The sequence below is a fragment of the Acanthochromis polyacanthus genome, chromosome 19 (assembly GCF_021347895.1).
Source record: "Acanthochromis polyacanthus isolate Apoly-LR-REF ecotype Palm Island chromosome 19, KAUST_Apoly_ChrSc, whole genome shotgun sequence".
Taxonomy (NCBI): Eukaryota; Metazoa; Chordata; class Actinopteri; family Pomacentridae; genus Acanthochromis; species Acanthochromis polyacanthus.
The window spans coordinates 17,559,368-17,580,958 of record NC_067131.1 but is presented as its reverse complement, the minus strand read 5'-3'; the positions used below and the strand labels follow the sequence as shown (position 1 = coordinate 17,580,958).

At 42.1% G+C, this 21,591-nt stretch overlaps 1 protein-coding gene across 4 annotated transcripts in view; it reads left to right on the top strand.

Annotated features, from left to right (window-relative positions):
• The window catches only part of arhgap17a (Rho GTPase activating protein 17a), a 37,123-nt gene that overhangs the window by 11,979 nt on the left and 3,553 nt on the right, over positions 1-21,591 (top strand). Inside the window, exons 3-21 of one of the 4 annotated variants that reach the window (XM_022214104.2) lie at positions 2,673-2,777; positions 3,005-3,037; positions 3,493-3,569; positions 4,307-4,418; positions 5,497-5,573; positions 5,775-5,892; positions 6,717-6,785; positions 6,955-7,036; positions 8,942-9,069; positions 11,098-11,209; positions 12,626-12,707; positions 12,880-12,960; positions 13,062-13,175; positions 13,400-13,491; positions 15,485-15,632; positions 15,956-16,240; positions 17,003-17,148; positions 17,861-18,403; positions 18,508-18,529. In XM_022214104.2, coding sequence (XP_022069796.1) covers positions 2,673-2,777; positions 3,005-3,037; positions 3,493-3,569; positions 4,307-4,418; positions 5,497-5,573; positions 5,775-5,892; positions 6,717-6,785; positions 6,955-7,036; positions 8,942-9,069; positions 11,098-11,209; positions 12,626-12,707; positions 12,880-12,960; positions 13,062-13,175; positions 13,400-13,491; positions 15,485-15,632; positions 15,956-16,240; positions 17,003-17,148; positions 17,861-18,403; positions 18,508-18,512 — 2,409 coding nt within the window. In that variant the 3' untranslated portion in view covers positions 18,513-18,529. The remainder of the gene's footprint in view (positions 1-2,672; positions 2,778-3,004; positions 3,038-3,492; positions 3,570-4,306; positions 4,419-5,496; positions 5,574-5,774; positions 5,893-6,716; positions 6,786-6,954; positions 7,037-8,941; positions 9,070-11,097; positions 11,210-12,625; positions 12,708-12,879; positions 12,961-13,061; positions 13,176-13,399; positions 13,492-15,484; positions 15,633-15,955; positions 16,241-17,002; positions 17,149-17,860; positions 18,404-18,507; positions 18,530-21,591) is intronic. The other 3 variants (XM_022214102.2, XM_022214103.2, XM_022214105.2) reach the window with 3 other exon arrangements.

Sequence of the window (21,591 nt, the reverse complement as noted above, 5' to 3'; positions counted from 1 at the left end):
GATCCTGCACCGACCTCCTGGCTTTGGCGCAGGCTGCCAGGAGTACTTTGCTTAGATAAGGTGGTCAAGCTGCAAATTCCGTCTTGTCACACTGGCACGTGTCAATATGACTAGTGGCCCAGTTGAGTTGGACAGCAGTGTAGGGTGAAAAGGTTCCATCATTATGAGCCGGAGAGGGTGCACACTTGAGGTGCCTTCATGCAACTAAAGTGTGCATCTTTGTTAAGTCCTTAACAGCAGTTTACACCTAATGCAAGTGAAGCTATTAAGCTGCTGCGAGAACTTCTCTCAAATTATTTTCTTTTTGCTACTAATGAAGTGTCTTATCACTGGTACATATTGCTGTTGTTTTATCACTGAGTCCCGTTTGCACATCCTTTTTGTCAACCTCTCACTTCTGTTCTTCTGTTATTTTCCCAGATGATTTACAGCCCCCCTGTATCTTCTACAGCAAAAGACAGCAGTTTTTACTAGCATCTTTAAGCTCCTGTAAAAGAATTGAGTTAGCATAAAAAGGAACCGTTAGGCGTACCATCTGACACTCTGCTATGCTTAGCTCATCATTTCGTATCAGCTGTTTAAGCTAACCATCTCTATAAAATCAGCATTGATGACAGCGTTGTCATTTGATCTTAAGGTTTGAGTCTTTGGACTGTGGCATTTTCCAAGCCTACTCATCTGAAACCCTTCTTGTATATGGTCCTCTAGCGTGACAGAGAGCCATCCAGCATTCTTGCACCAGCTGTCCATTCTTTGCTGCTCCTCTGTATACAGTAGCAGCCTGCCTGCATTGGGCTACCCCCGAAATATTCCAGAAATACAGTGTTGACTGCTTGCATACTCCCTTCTGGCTGAGTGTAATTGCTGAGGGCATTTTATAAGGTAGCAACAAGCTGTTTTAACACTTCTGTCATATATCCCGAATACAAACAAAAGCTATTTTGTTTGCCATCAGTTGCTCACTGGATGATTCCATCCTTAATGCGTCACGTTATGATATTTTTGCTCTTTCAGTACTTGTCCAGACATGTTAACATCCCTTCTCATAGAAACCAATAAACAAACACAGCCACCTTCTGTGTTTTTTCTCCCAGCCTGTCCTACTTATTATTGGGATTCCCTAGTTTATGACGCATCATGAGATTGACCAAGTATTGACCTCATCACATAACTGGAGGAAAAACACACCCTGCTGCCTTTCAGCTCTTTTTGGCTTAGGTTTTCCAACTCTTCTGCATACTTTATTCTTTGAATGTTACGCCTTTCCATTTTGTTACAATGACAGGAAGAAGAACACTGTCATGTAATCCAAACAGTTCCCATGCACCCACACAGGAACTTAGGGAGGGGAATCCCCTGAATGGTTTGGTGCCAGGTACTCCCTGGGTTAAGTATAAGCAGTGCTCCAGAACCTATAGCTATGGATGTAGCATGTCTGTATATACATGTGTGTTTAGTAAGTTTGTATTTAAGCCAGCTGTTTTGGGAATGCCGGGGGCCACCATGGGTCGGGAATGACGTAAGAGTGAGAAACCAGAGGGAGGGAGAGGAGAGCAGGGGGGCGGTGTACAGAGGCGGATATCTGCTGTGGAATTCCTGAGTTCCGACTCCATTCTGTTTTTGGAACACAATTGTCTGGTATTTGGTTGATCCTCCCTCTGCATTTGTCTCCCTCCATTTCTGCTGAAGTTCCCCTCTAGACCTTAGTGTTCCCATTTATATTTGGAACATTGTTTGTCCCAGCTCATAAGTGCATGTTTATCCCCCTGAGACGTTTATAGACTCTTACTTTCTCACTGAGTTATTCAGTCAAACAGAAGACACACCTGTGCACCAGTGACAGGCAACCTGACTTTCTCAGAAGTGCTGCCAACATAAACCAGTTCTGTGCATCGTCACATGATGTTGGCCAGACTTTTAAGTAGGTTTGAACAGTAACTTGCAATCATCACTTGTATTCATGGGTTGGTGACCGTCAGCCTAATGTTGACACTGACTGTCCCACTCAGACACCTGGCATGACAAGGACAGTGAATAGTCATCCTGCAGAGCTTCAGTTGGCCTCTGTCTTTAAGCCTGAATAGCAGTGACTTCAGTCAATGACAGTATTATATCTTGTCAGCCTAAAGGCACACAGTGGATCTGTGTAGTCCGACTAGTAGACAGGAGAAAGCCTGTGTAATCAAAAAGGCCTTTTTAAAGCCAAAGGACCCCTCGCTCTCAGCCACAGTTCAGTGGCCGTTGCTATGAAGACACTTCCGATGAGTCATGTGTTTCAAAGATAACATTCCAGCGTCGTTCCACAGGGACAGACCTTATCAATCATGCTTGAACTGTGACCTCTGACTTCTACAAGGCCGCTTCAAATCAAATGCATGGGACTGGAGCTCATCAGCTTTCAACAGAGCAAAAAAGCTGTTGTGTTGGAGATAATGGTGTCGATGAGATTAAGCAAAAGTTGATTCAGTCATTGCGGTCATGTGTGTTTCCTTGTGCTTTGTGTACTGTGGTGTTTTCCTTTGTTGGGATACACTTTGTATTTAAATAAATGCCACAGCTGTGCAGCCAAATTGAAGACTTTTAACAGAATACACATGTAAACAAGCTCTTACACCGCACTCTCAGATGGATTTGATGAAGCTCTTTTCTTGCATGTCGTGTTTTGTGCACAGATCGAACGGCGCATGGAGTTGGTGCGCGTGGTGTCCCATAACACACACAAAAGGATGGTGTCGTGTCTGCAGGGACACATCGGGGCAGATGCAGAGAAGAGACATGTAAGGCATTAAATTTGTTGCTGTAATGTCTTTGTCATACCTTTAAAAACAAGCTAACCTAATCAATCAGCTGTTCCAGGATGTTTATTTTTGCTATCACCTCACACACATGGTCGAGTTCTCACTGGTTTTCATGTCAATGCCTTAAAAGTGTTCGCATTAGATAGTACAGTCCATGATTTCTCTTTTGTTTTTTCTACCCTACACCACCCAAAAATGTACCACAGTCCGTACCACGCCTCTATACAGGAAATGGTCAGGTAAAAACACTTATTCCACCTCTCTGGTCCTCAGCACCACTTGCTCCATTTCCCATTCCAGCATCTGTCATCTTTATTCACTCTGCATGACACTGTTGCCTTTGGGATCCTCGGTGTCAAAACAGGATGTTCAGCAAACATCACTCTTCTTGCACAAATGTAGACGGTGTAACTGTGAAAACAAGCTCCAACACTGTCATTTGATAGATCTCTCACTTCCCTCGTTTGCATCTTAAATCCCATTTAACCTCTGTATTTTCCTCCTTTGCTCGGAAAGCTCTCTTCTGCTTTCTGGCTGTGAATTTACCATTGCTTTGTTCAATGGAAAGTCCTTGATGAATTTTCCATTGGTTTCAAAATGAAACACTTTCCTCTTTATCGAAACTGGTACTTTTTGTGTGCCTATAAGACTAATCAGTGTCTGCATCTGTTCCTCCACCACATACACACCACAGAAAAAGCTGCCTCTCACAGCACTATCCCAGGCAATGGTGGAAGGCGGAAACCAGTTGGGAGAAGACTCCTTAATAGGGTGAGTTTGTGATTGATTGACACACCAGACATCCAATTGCTCCACCTTGGTTACTGTTACTATATGGAGCAGATGTACCCTAGAGTGTGTGAAATATGAGGCCATGCATTCAGGGCAAGCAATCTGCCCAGTTTTGTTTTCTGCATCTGGGACTTTCAGCAGTTCCCTTCCATGAGGATCAGCTCATTCATTGTGACCGACATAAATGCACAAAAGAGGATCGGTCTGTTTGCAGTTGAGGATCTAGAAAGTGAATGTCTCCAAATCTACAATGTGTCTGTCTGAAAATAATAAGGAAGGGAAAGTAGTAGTTGGTCTGCTTGTACATGCAAAGCATTGATGTATACTTCCAGTTTGCTGTGGTTCCATTTATAGTTTAAGGTGTAGAGTTTTAATTGGTGCAGTAACTGTGGCCCGAATCTCTGATTAATGATAGGCTAACTGTCACTAGGCTACTGTATACTCCTGACTTTTTGCAGCTAGAGATAATGACATTACGTTGACCTAGTTTTGCTCTCAAGTATTGATCGGGGACCGTGAAAGTGCTAGAAACACAGATTGCCGTCCGCCTGTGCCGCTATGTAAATTATGTCTTGCCAAGAAGATGTGTGATCACACTGTTTGCAGAACACTTCACATCCTCATGTAATAGTGCTGTTATGAGAATGAGGCATAAGCAGGACAATTTTCAATTTTATCACTGTTGTCTCTCTTTGTGTTCGTGTTTGTATCAACAGGAAAATGATGGAAGTTTGTGGGGAGGCAGAGAATCGTCTGGCATCAGAACTGATGCAACATGAGCTGCAGATAGAGAAGGATGTTCTGGATCCACTCAGTCAGCTAGCAGAGGTCAGAAACCTTACACTTTGTGGACATAACAGTGGCTAAACAAAATGGTGTGGTCTAAGTCATTGAGAAAAACATTAGTTCACTTATCTTTGGGTTTATTCTGCTCAATGGTGAATGAACTAAAGCTTTTGAGTGTAGCGCAGCCAATATATTGGCGATCACAGATATCAATATTCGTCAGATATTCGTCGATGTAAAACCTTCGTTTTACAGAACATAATGCAGACAAAGATGCCTGGGGTAACTTAGAAATAGTGTCATTGCATAGTTTGTCCTGCAGTTTGGCTTCGACCATTTTTTCCAACTCTCAGCATTGTCTGCAGCGCATGTAGCAGAGTATAAATCACAGCTGAGCAGATGGTGGAGTCAAATGGTGTCCTCTCACTAAGTTGCTAAGTTGTTTGTGAAATAAAGCACTGGGAAGTTAATAAACAAAGACCAGATCATTTTTGTTTTTTTTACTGTAATTCTAAACTATATCTGCAAATTTTAACCAATAGATATTGAGATTTTTAAGCAGCAGTTGGGCTCTAGTTTTGAGTAAAAGTCACATGAACTCAAAAGTAGGTTGTATATTGTCCAGTTTTATTCATGTGATTCTGTGACGTTGGAGAATAAGGACTGTAGCACACATAACATTAACCAGTAATGACACACTTTCCTTGTTGTCATTACAGACTTTGGTTTGCTTTCTGATCTTATGAATGTTTTACAGATGTGATCTTTTTTAATTGCAATAGTCATGGTAGTTTTTTTAAAAAGACACATTGTTTGCTTCAGAAAGGGCCTATATTTCTATTTACATGTCATGCTGTGATAGGTTTGTGCATAAAATGGATTTTTCTCTCCTGCAAAACAAACTCAAACAAGGGTAACTGCTTCAAGTGTTTAATTCAGACACTACCAACTTGCAAACTGTTGTAGACATTTCTGTAAATGCTGTCTAACTAAGCGGTGGATAGGCCTGAGAATAGTCATCTTGGAAGAGCATCAGTGATGTCTTGAAGCTCTTTCATTGATAAACTTTCCAATGCATGATGAGCTTGGCGTTTTTTTTTTTTTTTAATCATTCTTGCAGGTGGACATCCCCAACATCCTGAAGCAGAGGAAACAGTTGGCCAAACTGGTGCTGGACTATGATTCTGCCAGAGCAAGGTTTGTTTGTACTTGAGCCTTTACTTCTCGTCCAAAGATTCATTCTACGATCACTGTAACTGCTGGCAAAGTAACATGCTTTACTCAGGTACAACATTGAGTTCTGTTCCACTTTTCACCTACTCTTTAACTTTAAATTGGGTTCCTCTGTCTATACAAGCAGTCTCATTTTCTGCTTTTTTCTTGCCTCTCTGAATTCAGATGGTTGCAGGCAACCAAGTCAATAATCTCAGGAACAAACACTCAAGCACTGACGGCCAAGGCTGACCTGCTCAAGGAGGAGGTGGATGAGGCCATGAACAAAGTGGAGCTTTGCAAGGTAAACAGCAGATATATAACAGATTGCTTCTTTTTTACTGTCACATTCATAGCAGGGCATACTACCTCTCATATACTATCAGGATTATGTTACAGCAGTGTCATAGAAAAGCCTTTGCGAGGCCACGATGCCATTAGATGGAGATGAAAAGCTTTCAATAGGAGGAGATCGTATTTAATGCTTTTTGTGCTCACATCTGGCCTCGTAGACTGACAGGCAAAAGTAGGCTGAGTCCTAAAGAATGGGCAGGCTAGAGGTAATTTATGGCCTGAGACATATGAGGAAAAGAAACTGAAAATAGGACTGGCTAGGACATTAACGTGGGAGGAAAATCATCACAGCAACAACTGGACATTCCAAGACCCTTGGGCCCTCTGAGCTGGTTTGCTGACGCACGCAAATGACTAAAAATGCCCTGTCAGCTCTGTGCGGGTGCATCTATTTGAACTGAGTCATTAGCCAGCTTAAGTGTGCAGCAGCTGCATGATGTGTTTTTCTGTCCAGGAAGTGCAGAACCTTGTGCTTCCCCTTCGCTAGTTCTCCCTCCCAATCTCCCTTAGTCCTGCCAACAGCAGGAGGATTTATGACTTGCGTAAAGCTTAGCTGACCACTGACGCCTTTCCTCATGCCACCTGAAATTTCCTTCAATTTGATGAATGACTTTGCGTAGTAGAGATTTAGATCTGTTATTAGCGGTAAATCTACCTTTCCCCTTATTTATTTATGTCTTAGCAACTGTTGTTGTATAAAGCATGTTGTGGCTTGATTTTGAAAGTTTGTGTAGTGACTATTTTTCAGTTAACCCAGATGTTTTTATCCAACAGGATCAACTTGCTGCAGACATGTACAGTTTTTTCTCAAAAGAAGGCGACTATGCCCATTACTTCATAACGGTGAGTGCAGTGTGTCAACAAGCCAAAAATGTTTTTGCATGACTTTCCGTGGGAATGTTCACAGCTGCAGAGTAACTGGGAAACAGCTACTTTATTTACTTTGCTGTCATGTACTTCAGTGCTTGTCCTTTTCGACTAGCCCCTCATCTATGTCTCTCTGTTTCTGCAGCTCTTAGAAGCTCAGGCGGATTACCACAGAAAGTCTCTCACTGTTCTGGAGAGTGTCTTGCCAACCATCCAGGCTCAGCAAGGTATAATACATGCCAACATGCCTTTTACCACACACACATGCACACAAAACAATGGAGTATTGTTCAAAAGTTTCATGGTCAGTAAGTCCTGGGACTTTCTGTGGTATGGATGCATGGGGAGTGTCACAGTCAGCCATGAGCAACATGTGCAAGCAGTAACTGTCAGGACACCATGTGGACCTGTGCTACACATGTTTTTATGACCATTGGTAGGTGGGAATTTGTGTTTTCACCATTGACTAGAAACTGAAGTGAGGCAATCTTCAAGCTGAGGATCATCACTGCTGACAATATGGGGTCTGTGGCTCCCATCAAGAGAAGAAACAACAGATGTCACGGTGGAAGAGCCAAGACCGGAGAAGTCCCATCAGGGCAGAAGCGCATCAGGAGCATGTTTATTGTTTTCTTCAGCATTAATGTGGGTTTACGCTGCAAATTTCCCCTTAGAGTTTCACTGTCAAGGCAGACTTCTACTGCAACTTTCTGAAGGGGAACATTTGGCAAACATAACTTGAGAACTGTGGCACGATGGTGCTTGGGAGCTGTAGTGCCTGGTCACAGTTCAGTGAGTTTTGTGGCAAACAAACAATAATGCCATCATTGCTCCCCACCCACCCTACTAGCAAGATTTGGCTGCCTGGGACGTCTTCCAATTTCTCAAAATGATATCGAAGTTGAAACTTGGCTGATTTTACCTAGTTAAGAGGTTCAGTCATCAAAGATGGTGCATAATATATTTACAAAATGGGACTTCCACGGAGCGTTACATGTTGCAGCAGAGCTGAGAGCAATGTCTTGTAACACAAAGAGACTACTTCAAAGTCAGGTTTTTGATTTTTATAGACGCATACCCTGAACTTTTTGACTGCATTGTGTGCAAACAAGGAAGTACTGCCCAGTGCATATGTTAGCTATTTGTTTTTGTTTTTTTAGTTGTTTTTTTCTGAGCAGCAGCCCCGTTTTACTTTGATCCATGTGTTTTTTGGTGCCCCTTTAAAAAGGCATTTCATGTCAGACACTGGAGAAGTTTGTTGAGAGGTCTCCTGATAAGTTGTTGCTTGGAGAAATAGCAGTTTTTCATTCACATCCCCTGCTGGTTTCAGAACCAGACCAGCTACTCTACTTTGTAGTTACATCCATCTTGTGTGTTTTTCTGACTGGTCGACTTCAGTTACCTCAGTTGTGGTCATTGTTAAAGGCCACAAATTGGACACAGATATTAAAGAATAGTCTTGTGTTTCCACCGCTTTACTCTTCAAAAATAATCTCTTTTTGTGTTTTACAAACAGAATGTCTCCTCACAGGAGGTTCTTGTCTCGCTCTGCACTCTTTAGCTGTGTCTTGTTCAAGGAGCTTGTTTTTTCTGCACATGTGGTCTAAACCAGACGAGCCTGGTCTCCCAGCATGTGGCGATGACTCACCAACTCCACACACACCCCCACCCTCTCCCACATCACACCCACCTGGGTTCTGCAGCCCCTACCGACTTTTCCCGTGCTCCCAGCCTTCCTCTACAATCACACATGCACACACGTGCGCTCATAAACATAGAAAGATGGCTGAACAGTCACTTCTGCTAGCTCGGAGCATGTGGTTATTATTTGGCTGCACCCTGTAGGGGGAAAGAGGACTGGTTTAAAAAAAAAATACTGGCCTTAGAGAGATTTGTTGACCCAGAAATCTGCCATCCAAACTAGCAACAGACCTCGCTTGCACTGAATCCTTTTTTATTGCATACCACTGTAACAGACAGGTCATACAAATAATCTGCAACAGCTCCATCACAACACTTGTGTTGTGTCTCTTCAGATTTGACTCTAAGTGAATGAAATTACACTCTAGTATCCTTCTCTCTCTCTTTCTCACTCCATTTTTCTCACCATTAATTCTTGTCTATGCTTCCAGATTCATGGACGGAAAAGCCTGCGTTTGGCACGGGGCTGGATGAACACCTGAAAAGGAGTGGAAGGGAGATCGCCCTGCCAATAGAGGCCTGTGTTATGATGCTTCTAGAGACTGGAATGAAGGAAGAGGTAAGAAAGTGAAGAAGAAGAGACGCAGGCAGGGAGGGAGAGATTAGACAGGAGAAATACGAAGAAATATGCTCCTTTTGAAGCATTCTACATTAGTATTCTGTTGTATGGATAGAAAAGTGGAGGCTCTGAAATGCTGTATGAGTGAAATTGAATTGCTATGAATCATCTTCTCCTATGTGTGCAGCACTAGAGTGAAGGAAAAGTGAATTGAAGTGCCTTGGTTGCTTCAAATTACCGTCACGTGGATGTCGGGAGCAGGGGGTTGGGAGGCCTCTAATAGCTGCCAATGATGCTTTTGCACTCTTTTAAGTTTACATCTGTTGATTTAATATGAATTATGTAGTGTAGTCCTTTGTTCTGTTGTCTCCTGAAAACACCAGCCTTAGTTTTTGAAATAATTAGTGGTGCATTCTGTGTGGGTAACGGTAGAGTGACCAAACATACAGTGGTTTATTGCAGTGGTATGGGGCTTAAACAGTATCCACATTGCCTTCTTTTAAGACCACATCTATCACATGACTTGAAATGTAGGATATGTTATGTCTTTACAGCAGCAGTTGAGGTTAAGTTCAAAGTTTGCCGAGTGATTATGTAAATTCTCACTACGTGGAGATTAACATAAAATTGGCTACACCACGGAGATAACCTAAAATGCAACTGTGAGATGTAAGAAAATGTTACATATGGTCAAGAGTAAGTATAAAAATAATGTAATGTCACAGAATTGTATAACACTAGCATTTCTTCTGCCATGCAGCATATTTTTTTCATTAATTACATTCCATTTTGCTACACAGTGGCCCAATAGAGAGCTGTGCTATTGATGTACTGTTTTGATATCAAGCTAGCTTGCTATGATGTGGCTTATGCCAGCCAGTAGGCTAATGCTGATAGTAATGTTACAACATTACAACAATGTTTAACATGTTCATGAAAATTATTTTAGCATGATTGTTTTGGCATTGGATAACCACACTGATTCAGTTCACCATGTAATGTTAGCTACAGTAGCTGTATGAGTAATCGACTATGGTTGAATGGTTACCAGCTAACATTACTTGCAGTGATTTTATATGAATATACATGACTAACCTGACTAATGATACATTATTTTATCTTTGATTTCTGCCTGAGTCACATCAGCAATCGTATTAAAGACAAAAGCTTTCTTTTTTTTCAACAAAAAATGCCATAATTCCACTGGATCTAGTTTCTCAGAAGTAAATATTAGATCTTTTTGCTTTCCTCTGAGAAAACATGAATGACTCTGACCAGGTGGGGTGGTGTGCTTTACATGCCTGCAGACATGTGCTTTGGAGTTCACTTCTAATCTTGTTTGCCAACTTGGCTGTTTGTTTGTTTTCCGTCTCTTAACCATTGAAGTAGAAGAAGGAGCTGTGGGTGCAATTAGCAGCTCCACTGCTCACTGACATAATTGAAACTAAGCTTTAAGTTGTTTGTTCAGATGAACATTCGAAGTTTCAAGGAGATAAATAGATAGACACACTGTAAAAAGGGAAGCTCTTGATCTTCTGTATTGCTTTTCCAGAAAAGTGGCCATCCATTCTGGCACAGTGATGATTTATGAAATGTAAATTTAGAATACAATAGAATGCACTTGTCTCCTGTTCATAAATCAGATCTCTTTGTGTGTCCGTGTTTGTGCAAAAACAGAGGTAAGAGAGAGTGCAACTGTTAACTGCAAAGCACATTATTTGTTGGCCTATTCATTCTCTTGTGAGTGCAGCCTGTGTTATTATGGTGTGAAGACAGCCTTTGTTTATGTGTCAGAGTAAATAGCTCGCTGTGCTCTGACTATTGGGTGTGTTTGTTTGCCTGCTTTAAGGTTTCATTATGTGCAGCTGGCAGAGGGACTTTATGTAGTGGATTTATACAGAGCCTATCTGTAATTCAGTGTTGGGAAAGCATGACTGTTTGATTATGTGGAAATTAAATGCCTAGAAGTGTCTTTGTAGTTGTTTGCTGTCGATGTTACTGTGGTTTATTTGTCTGTGTGTGTGTCAGGGTCTATTCAGAATTGCAGCAGGGGCATCCAAACTAAAGAAGCTAAAGGCGGCGCTGGACTGTTCCACTTCACAACTGGAGGAGTTCTACTCTGACCCCCACGCTGTCGCTGGTACATCTCAAACCAGGGCCTGTTCTAACTTTAAAAAACCATAAATGTTCACATTATTGTAAAAGTCAGTAGTCAGTGACAAATTATTTTAACCCTGTGAACCCAGTGTAGTTTGTGGTATGTCTGTTTTGACTAATTTTTTCACTACAGTATGTCCTGTGCCTCTATAAAGAGAACTTAAAAACACTTTTATGCTGCATAACAAAATAGAAATGTTATAAATTGTGTTGAATTGAAAGTTTAATTTCTTTTATTGTTTTTTTTAATTAAAAAAACTACTCAACATGTACAACATTTACAACAACAAGTGCCCGCAAGTAGACATGTTACAGATATGTTACTACCACTACATACTCTTGTGTTTTTCATACTACTCGGCACATCAACTCCAGAAAGATATTTTGTCATGCTGAACATATCTTCAAACAACCTCTGGAGAGCTCGCTATTCCGTGTATTTTTTCAGTCAGGCTCCATTTATTTTATCGCTCAAGTTTGACTTATTTTGTTCAGTAAACACAGCCTGCAGTTCAGCCAAACAATATAAAATAAAAGTTTTGACTGTTAGTTACATCTCAGTCTCTCTGCTTTTCAGTTGTGCTGAGAAGCTCATCATTTTTAATTTTTTTTTTTTTTTTTACAGAGTTTGAGGCAAAGAGACTTTGGTGAAATCTCATAGTTGTAGATTTGTTTAATTTTCCTGATGGAACTGCATGTCACACCTGATTAGTTCAATTACTTTCAAAAAATTGTTGTCATTTTTATGTATTTTTTTTAAAGGGGAACTTCGTTTTTTTTCAACCTGGGGTCTGTTTTTATATGTCATTTCATACATGCGAGTGATGGAGAAATGAATTTTTGACATAGCTCCAGTATTTAGCCAGACAGTCAGCTTAGCAGCTCAGCTAGCAGCTCAGCTAGCGAAAAGTATGGGGCAATTTGCTCCCCCCCCCGCGTCAAAGTCCGCCCTAACGTGCTTTTTTTCCAACACTGACCGGCTCGGATAGTCTCAACGAGTGTCCCACAACATACTAGAGATGAGAAGTGAACGAAAACCTCCACATTACTTGGCGATCGCTGTTTGTTGTGGTCTGTATCCAAATCTCATTCCGAAATCACGCGATAGCTCGTGCCAAAACCGACAAATACAAAACAGTAGCTAAATGCTGGAGCTATGTCGAAAATTAATTTCTCCATCACTCGCGTGTATGAAAAGACATATGAAAACAGACCCCAGGTTGAAAAAAACCGAAGTTCCCCTTTAAAGATGACATAGCTTCAACTCCACAGACACGGTTTAGGGTTCAGAGGGTTGAATAATGGACACTGATAATTCACAAAACAGTTTGAATTCTGTAATGAAACATATTTGTTTCTGTTAAAGTGTCTTTAAAAATGTCTGTGTGCGTGGTTTCAGGAGCACTGAAGTCCTACCTGAGGGAACTCCCTGAACCTCTAATGACCCACCAGCTTTATGATGAATGGATCCAGGCATCCAGGCAAGGCTTCTAACATTATCACTGGAAATGAAATGCACCAATATTGAATGGATCCATCACTGTACAGCACTGAAAAAATGACAGGATAACAGATTGAGGCCATTTAGCCATCTGGAGACTGGCCCAATTGTGTGCTCTGCTTTCAATTATCTATTGTTTTCTATCATTCTAGTGTGTCAGACCCAGACAAACGGCTCCAGGCGCTCTGGGTTGTGTGCGATAAATTACCAAAGAACAATAAAAACAACTTGAGGTTAGTTGCTCAAAGCTACGACGTCTGGCTACTAAATGGCTTTAATTTCCTTCGTTGTATGAGATTATTGTTACACCTGTGCTTCTTGTGTTTTTCTGCAGGTATCTGGGGAAGTTTTTAGCCAAACTGGCTCAGGACAGCGAGACGAACAAAATGACTCCAAGCAACATCGCCATCGTCCTGGGACCCAACCTGCTCTGGGCCAAGACTGAGGGGTAGGAGGGGATAAAAAGAGAGAGAGAGACAGATAATATTCAAGAATATATCTACATTTTACGTTAATCCGGTTTAAAACATAGACTCAGAGAGCTCTGATTCTAGTCCAGGGTGGTGAAGGGAATTTCTACAAATGACAGTCTGTTATTTGAGCTTATTTCAGTCTGCCAGTCATTATGTCGGGAAGCATCTAATTTCTGCTCATCTATATATGAACACCCAGGAGTCTGGCTGAGATGGCTGCTGCTACCTCTGTGCACGTGGTGGCCATTGTGGAGCCTATCATCCAGCACGCTGATTGGTTCTTTCCTGAGGGTAGGTTTTCTTTACAGCTGCTGCTTTCTCTCTGACCTTTTCTCCGCTCTCTGTAGCCAATATTCCTACATGCAGAACTCATAGGGAAAGAAAATTATATTAACTGCCTAATAAGACAAGGAAATCGGTAGTAATCAAGCTTTCAATGCTCACGATAAAAATCCCTGCTGTGTGTGTGGTTACAAGAGAAAAACACGTCATGTAATTCTCCAGTTCTGCTTGTGATGTGTTGAACAGGAGGAATCAAATAAGGAATTGGATGAAAATATAACTCCATATTAAGAAACACTATGGGCAAAAGAGGTCATTTCTAAGTTGTTTTCATAAATACAATTTGTTCTTAGCCAACATTGTTGGACAAAGGCCATTGTAAGTACTGTGCTAAAGAGAAAAACGGTTTTAAACTTCCATTATTCATTTTTTTTGTTTACCTCATCAATTGCCTTGGTGCTTAATTTTTTGTTTGTTTTGTGTTTGTCATCGGGATGTACCATTAGCCATTGTACCGTTGTACATTACTGGAAAAATGTTGCATTTGCCTTCATTTGTTTGTTTCTTTATAAATGTATTGGCTCACATGCTACAGATAGTGAACAACTGTTTCATTAGAGACCCTCTTAAGTTGCCCAAGGTGGTGGGGGAGGCACACTCACACTTTAAAGGTTGCAATTCTATGTTTAATCTGAAGAACAACAACAACAATGCTCGGTCTAGTCTATGAGTAAACCTTCCTAAAATAGAATAGCTGATAAATTATTGCAACGTTTGTTGTGCTATAGTGGCTGCATAATGTGACTGTGTGGCTGGGTTCATAGCTGACTACTAGCTGCTACCCGTGGGTCCTAATGGTACAGTCCAACCGCCAGCACAAAACGCAAAAATAAAAACTGGATTATTGAGTCATTTTTCAATTTCTGTTCAAAAATATTTCAGAACATGATCGATTAAAAACTGAAACAGTGATTCATTTGTGAGGTAGTTTGAAAAAGGGCTAATAACATTTTCAGACCCATTTTTTTCTTTAATTAATTTTGATGCCACATGTTACATTGACCGAAGTTTTGTGCTCTTAATGTGTTCCTAAAGTCTGCAAACACTAAGCAGTTGTCACGGTTTGTCAGGGAGGTCAGTCAAAGCCACTTCCCTTCAGTCTCCCATAAGTCCCTGTGTCTGAGACAGAGATGATGATAGATGGCCGACATGGTTGGCACAAGGCTGCCATAATTAGCTCTGGAGCACACACACAGTGAGGGATGATGGGACAGTGAGGGCTGTCACCTCCCAATAATAAGGAGCTTGGTTAATTGCCGGCTTCTTCTGTAGGAAACTCACTGACTCTGGACAGATACTTGCAGGCAGATTTGTGACCCTTAATTGCCCAATGGGGTGGATACCTCTCATCTGGGGAGGTTGTTTGTCACCTTATTGCCTTGTGTATAAACTTGATCATGGACTAGGATCTCCTCGTGAGATTAAAGAAATGAAATAAAATAATTCCACTCAGGAACAAATGTATAGTGAAGCTCAGTAGGAGTATCTGCCATGACCGACTTAACGTCCTGCCTTATGTGTTATTCTTGGCAGTCTGCTTTTGCAACATCTGCCTCCTGTTAACCATAAAACCTTGTGTTTCGGAGCTGGTTTCTTTATTTGGTTTGCATTAATAAACAGTGTACCAAGCCACGCTTTTGCTCACTTAATGGAGACCAAGACCCACATGGTCACAGGTCCTAGGTTAAGTCTCATGATGAGTCCTGGTATCCTGCTAAAGCGACTTCTAGCAACGCTGCAAACCAACACCCAGTCAGTTCAATGTACTGTATTCCAGAGTGGATAACAAAAGTAATTTATTAGACTATAATGTTGTTTAATTAAAAAAAGAAGGCAAAAACCTTCTTCGTCTGTCTTTTTCTGTATGATTTCTTCCAGATTGAGCCCAGACACTGTTAACTAGAGATTACACTCTGGTAAAAGTTTCCCTTTCTTCTTACAGATGTGGACTTTAATGTGTCCGGCGTGTTTGTGATGCCCACACCTGCATCCAACCACAACAACCATCTAGATTATGACTCTGGCACCATTGAGAGGAAGAGGCCTGGCAGTATGGTGGGACCAGAGAACGACACGCCACGCAAAGACAAGTAATTAACCAGGAATTGCTGCATGTCTTCTAAGAAAACTCTTTTTCCTCCGTTTCCAACATTGTTTTGGTCTGCAGCATTCACTGCTTATTCCAGTTAATTGCTTTTGAAATAATTTTGCTTTAATCCAGCTGCTTTTTTCTGATCCTTGTGCTGCTATTAAATGAAATAATCCTGATAATATGATCGACTGTTTTTATATACTTACTCCTCTGTGGTTACTCTAGGGTTCGGTGATTCTTGGTCTAATCAGTGACTTTCTGATCAAAGCTGCGGTGTTTTCTGTTTTTCCCTGTTACTGTCTCCCTGCTGTCCCTGTGTAGCACCCCTAACAAGCACTCGGACCACACCCTCCGTAGAGGCAGTAACACCTTAGGTAGAAAGCAGCACACTTCACCTGCCTTCCAGCCTCCTTTACCCCCTGTGGAGGCTCAGGGGCAGGGACATGGGGCCGGGCAGGTCCCCCAGCCCTCAGCTGAGCCCCAGCCCCAGCCACAGGCTCCATCAGGGGGTTCAGGCTTTGACAGTTCCCAGCATAGCTTGGCGCAGGGTCTGGCTGCTCTGGCAGCTGCTCAGCAGCTTCTAGCCCAGCACACAGAGGAGCTCAGGTAAGAGCTGCTTCCAGGCATCTCTGCTGCTGGTGGGGAATGACACAGCATGCCTCACAGACACATATGCATGCTTTTATGTTTTCACTTTTGGTACTGTGGGAAAATATTAGTGTCTTCTCTATAAACAGATGTCAGTCTGATTAATTTTATAGAGTACTGTGGATTATTAATGCATGACTCACAGGCATCACACAGACACCAGCCCTTCTCCGGTCACTTTGGTTCAGCTTATTGTTTCTCTTGCAAAACCACAAGTTTTCTTACGCCACCACCAGTTGCAGCTATGCAGGCTTTTCTGAAGCCATCCCACAGAAACAGCACAACAATGGCCTCTGTCACTCTGCTAACAGTCACTCTGAAAGCCTCTCGACTTCCCATCCCTCTGCCTTCCTCCCCAAATCACTAGAATCAGCAGGAACTTCGCACTAACTGGCTCAAACTGCTTTGAAAGGCCTGGACATTGGTGCCTGTTATGCAAAGACTGAAGGGTGTCTTTGATTTAGTTGGTGAAAGGACAACATTCATTTTGAGACAGATAACACTATTCAGCATTCTTTCTGTCCTACAGACTCTGTTTGGAAGGTAAATTTAGATAAGACTCCTATTTGTTAGTTTTATCTTTGTAGGGCATGACGGTGTAAAGCTGTTTAAAATAATACTGTATTAGCTCTAACCTTCAATGAAAGCACCAAGAGCTGCATACTGTCGTGTAAGAAGTATCAAGGTCTGTTTGAAGTTGTTTTTTCATCTCCTTTAAAGCAACCCAAAGCTGCGTGACTCTACAGCCGCCCCAACCCCTGTACTACAGAGGAATGGCTCTGGAGGAGGTGGCCAGACTGCAGGGCAGCTGGGCACTGGATCCGGGGCTGGATCCATGGGGCCGAGCCCGCATATGATGCGCAGAGGTAGGAGTTTGCACTTTTGCAGCTTATCCACTGTGAAAACTAGGGGTGTAAATCGATTCAATAACGATTACGATTCAGGGGCTAAGATTCGATTATAAATCAATTATTGATGCATCTTTATTATATGTATATTGTAGAGTGTTGGTTTGGAGGTGTCGGTGAAATAGCGTTGGGATGGGATGGTGTATCTGGGCTCCAATGTATGCAGCAGTGCATAGATTACATATAACATGGCTCTTGTCCAGTTCGCTTCTGCCGTCGACGTTGTAGAAGCCAAAGTGTTTCCACACGTCTGCTTTAAAAGCAGCTGTTTGGATCTCACGGTAAGGTGGGTGGCGGTCAGCCAGGTTTGCTTTAGTCTTGGTGTGTGTCGACGCGCCCGCACTTGGTGCGTATCCCAAAGTGCACCAGAGATGATGCGTACTGCGCTTCTTTGTTTCGCGTTACTTAGAACCTTCTGTATTACTTTGATTAACAGATTTTTAAAAAAAATCGAAATTTGGATGTTTGTGAATTGATTCAGATCCACGTCCGAATCGCGATGCATCGAAAAATTGGAAATTTCCCCCACTTCTAGTGAAAACTGCTGTTTGTTCTCTCGATGGTAGCTGCAGCCCCACCTCTCATTGCCAGCTCACACTTGCTGCATGTGCTTGAGTGTGAGACTCTACGCTTTATATTTTTTCTTCTAACATTTACCATCAACTTTCAGGTACCAAGAAGCAGGCTCCTGCTCCTCCCAAACCAACAAACCCTCCTCCCAGTCAGCCCTGCAATTCCATCAACCACACCTCCTCCTCTGGCTCCTCTCAGTCCCTCAGCCCCTCTCCTAGACCCCTGTCCAGCCACTCACCCACATCGCCCACCTCTGCCGCCTCACAGCCTTGTGCCACACCCAGGCGCCACTCCAGCAACCAGCCCCCAATCCAGGCGCCCAGCCATCCGCCTCCAGAGCCTCCGACTCCGGCCAGCCCTCCGATGCAGCCTGCATCGCTCGGTCATCCCACCGGGGACCAGCAGAGCGCAGACCCCTCACCTCCGGGCACCCCCACCCCTCCAGACACGCCTCCACCCTCCACCACCAGCCAGGATGCAGTCGCTCCTCCGTCCCCGTCTCCCTACCAGTCGGGCTCCCTTCCCCGACCGCGGCCGGTCCCCAAGCCTCGGAACAGACCAAACATCCCACCACCTCCACAGCCCACCACACTGACCAGTGAGACCAACGGGATCTGTGCCACTGCGTACAAGATGATGGGTGAGTGTCATTTCTCAGTCGGTGCATGCATAATGCTGTATTTATAACTGCTAGTTACTAATGTGTTCTGTTTCTAACGGTCTTGCATTGTAATGCCTCCACAGGTTAAAGAGGCACTTGTGAGAGGTTTGTTGGTAATTAAAACCTGCACTAGTAGCACCTGCACTTTTTGTTTGCCTCCAGGAGTCTGAATCATCACCAAATCCATTTTGTTCTGCCTGCTGCCTCCATCGATGTCTTTTATTTTAGCCCTGATGCACAACTGTCACTCTGTGTTTCATGGGCTTTTAGTATCAAATCCATTTCTGATGTTGAGTGCTCAAAATATACACGTCTGACAGAAAATGAGTCACTTTCAGGACCCACAGGGGTGCCAGTTAGCGCTAAATATCTTGTTTGTACAGGGAGGTGACAAATGAAAGAAAGGAAAAGTTAATAAATAAATGTTCCAACAGCTGAATATAAAGGGGTTAATTATTTTCTAGAAAATGCAACTCAAAGAGCGTCTCTATCCACTACTTTTATGTAGATTCCAGCTGATGATGTTGCACCTAAAGTCTGAAGCATCAAAGAGAGACTTTATCTACAAAATGTTTTTTGTTTTCTATAATTAAGTATTTCAGAGACGGCAGCAAAACACAGTTTTCCAGCTTAGTGTTAAACTACTAACAGATTGAGATTATACAATGAGTAGATCATCAACTCATGGAAGAACCTGTGGAAGACATAAAGGTTTTCTATTGTATATGTTATTTAAGATACAATCTTTTTCATCTGTCTGCACGCCTCTGAGTTTTTCCCCAGCTGCTTTTGTCTCCACAGAGTAGCAGAAGCTTCAGTGTAATGAGTCACCTGCTTCCTGCCCTTATTAATACACCAATTTATTCACAGTGGTCAAGAAAAAATACACTTTATTTTGGCGATATTTTGATTTAGTTTTTTATATTTGGGGCTTTTTCACTCATGTTGGCTTTGTAAGCTAACCAAAAAAACAGAATAAGGGAAATAGGTACATTGCTTTGTAGCAGTTGCCCAAAACTGTGAAACTTGACATTATACAAGAAAATAAAGAAAGCGCTGGTGCATAGTAACAGAGAGGGTGAAATCACAGGTGGTTGCTTGGTAATCGGAGGGAGGGACGTAAACAGTAACCAAGATGCTGTGTGGAATCTCTGTGGGTATGTGGAGTGGACGTAGCCCCACAGCTAACAGTTCAATATGTGGGCTACAGGAATGTTCCATCACAGTCGTGGGAGCAGGGTGGCAACATTTGTTGTTAATAAAAGCAACGAGCCCTACGCCTCTTTCCTCACCACTCCCGGGTTTGTTCCTGTCTGCCCAGCCCGTCTCAGAGCCGGGCATGGTAACAATAGAGTTCGGAATAATTCCTGTAGTCATGCCTCTGTGAAACACAACAGTAAGCTCAGGAAAGTCCCTCCGGTTCTTCTCTGCGGCCATCAAATCATCCGCGTAGTTGCTCAGCGATGATAGAATCAATTTTTACCTCCTGTTGTCTGGACTCAGCTCTTCACAGCTTCGTTACTCCTCTCCATCCTCTGCGTCTCCTCTTTTAGTTGCTGCCGGGATGTCTATTGTTGTTGTTGTTCTGGTCACCATGCAGGCCAGTTTTAGCATCATCAGCTGGTTCCTGGTGTAAACAACGCCAGCGCGGTGTAGTTGCTTGGCAACAGATGCACCGTTGAATCATAGAGGTTAATAAGGTAGTTAACAAACAAAGCACAAGTCGCCCAAACTAGCACAGTTTTAAAAAAAAATCACCAACAACAAGACAAGAGAGAGGAACAAAGAAGAAATTAGATCAAACTAGAAAACACAGATGCAAAACAAAGTTGTGTTTCCTTTGGTTTGTCACCTTTCTGCACACTGATTAAGTTTAATGAAACTGAATACATTTCTTCTTTGCTGTCTTACATACCCCTAACATATATGTTAAAAAAATAATAATACTCTATTTACGTACACTACCTTTTATAAGTTTGGGATCATCCAGACAATTTCATGTTTTCCATGAAAACTTGAAACCATGAAAACTCACATTTTCATTCATGTACTAACATAATTGCACAAGAATTTTCTAATCATCAGTTAGCCTTTCAACACCATTAACTAACACAATGTAGCATTAGAACACAGGAGTGATGGTTGCTAGAAATGTTCCTCTGTACCCCTATGGAGATATTCTATTAAAAATCAGCCGTTTCCAGCTACAATAATCATTTACTACATGAACAATGTCTAGACTATATTTCTGATTAACTTAATGTAATCTTAATTAAGAAAAATGCTTTCCTTTCAAATATACAGAAATTTGTAAGTGACCCCAAACTTTTAAACGGTAGTGTAGCAATTTTCAAAACAAAGCTCCGAGCTGCTTTACAGTGACAATATGTAAGAAACGTACCTGAGAACCAGAACTCAAGATGGTACAAACAGTTTGATGATGCAGAATTTGCCTGATGGCAAAATGAGAATGAGGAACGATCAGTTACAGCCTTGCAGCGAGCAGACAGAGGCAATTATCGGGTCGCTGGTATAGACTGTAGCCAGACCATTCAAGGCTTTACAACCAGACAGTGAATTATTAAGTAAATTGATTATGAGCCGCAGTAAAGAGCAGCAGGGATTCGCTGGCTGGTACTAAAGCAAAATGCATTGTCATAGCAGGAGTGAGCACACATTTCCGTCAGTCATCCAGGACTGAATTTGATGAGCAATAAATGCCAGAAAGGGTTTTTTTTTTCTGTCATTCAGGGTCACCAAAGGTCACATGGCCATCTGGCATCACAGCATTCGTTTATCATGAGTCACTCATCTTCACTGACAGTCACTCACTGTAACATCAACAGTGACGCTATAAGGGTTTGAAACTGCAACGAATTATTTTCATTGTGGAAAATTCTGTTGATTATTTGTTCAATTCATCGATTAGTTGGTGGTTCTTAAAATGTCAGAAAATGGTGAAAAATGTCGATCAGTGCTTCCCAAAGTCTGACTTTCATCCAGAAAACACATATGACAAACTGGAAATTGAGAATTTTTTACTTTAAAAAAAAAAAAATGCTGAAACTGATTATTAAAATAGCTCAGCTGGATTTACTGAGCAGTCATTTTCAAGCCCTTCACCATCCATCAGGCTTTTTATTCAGTTTTTAACCCTCCTGTTGTCT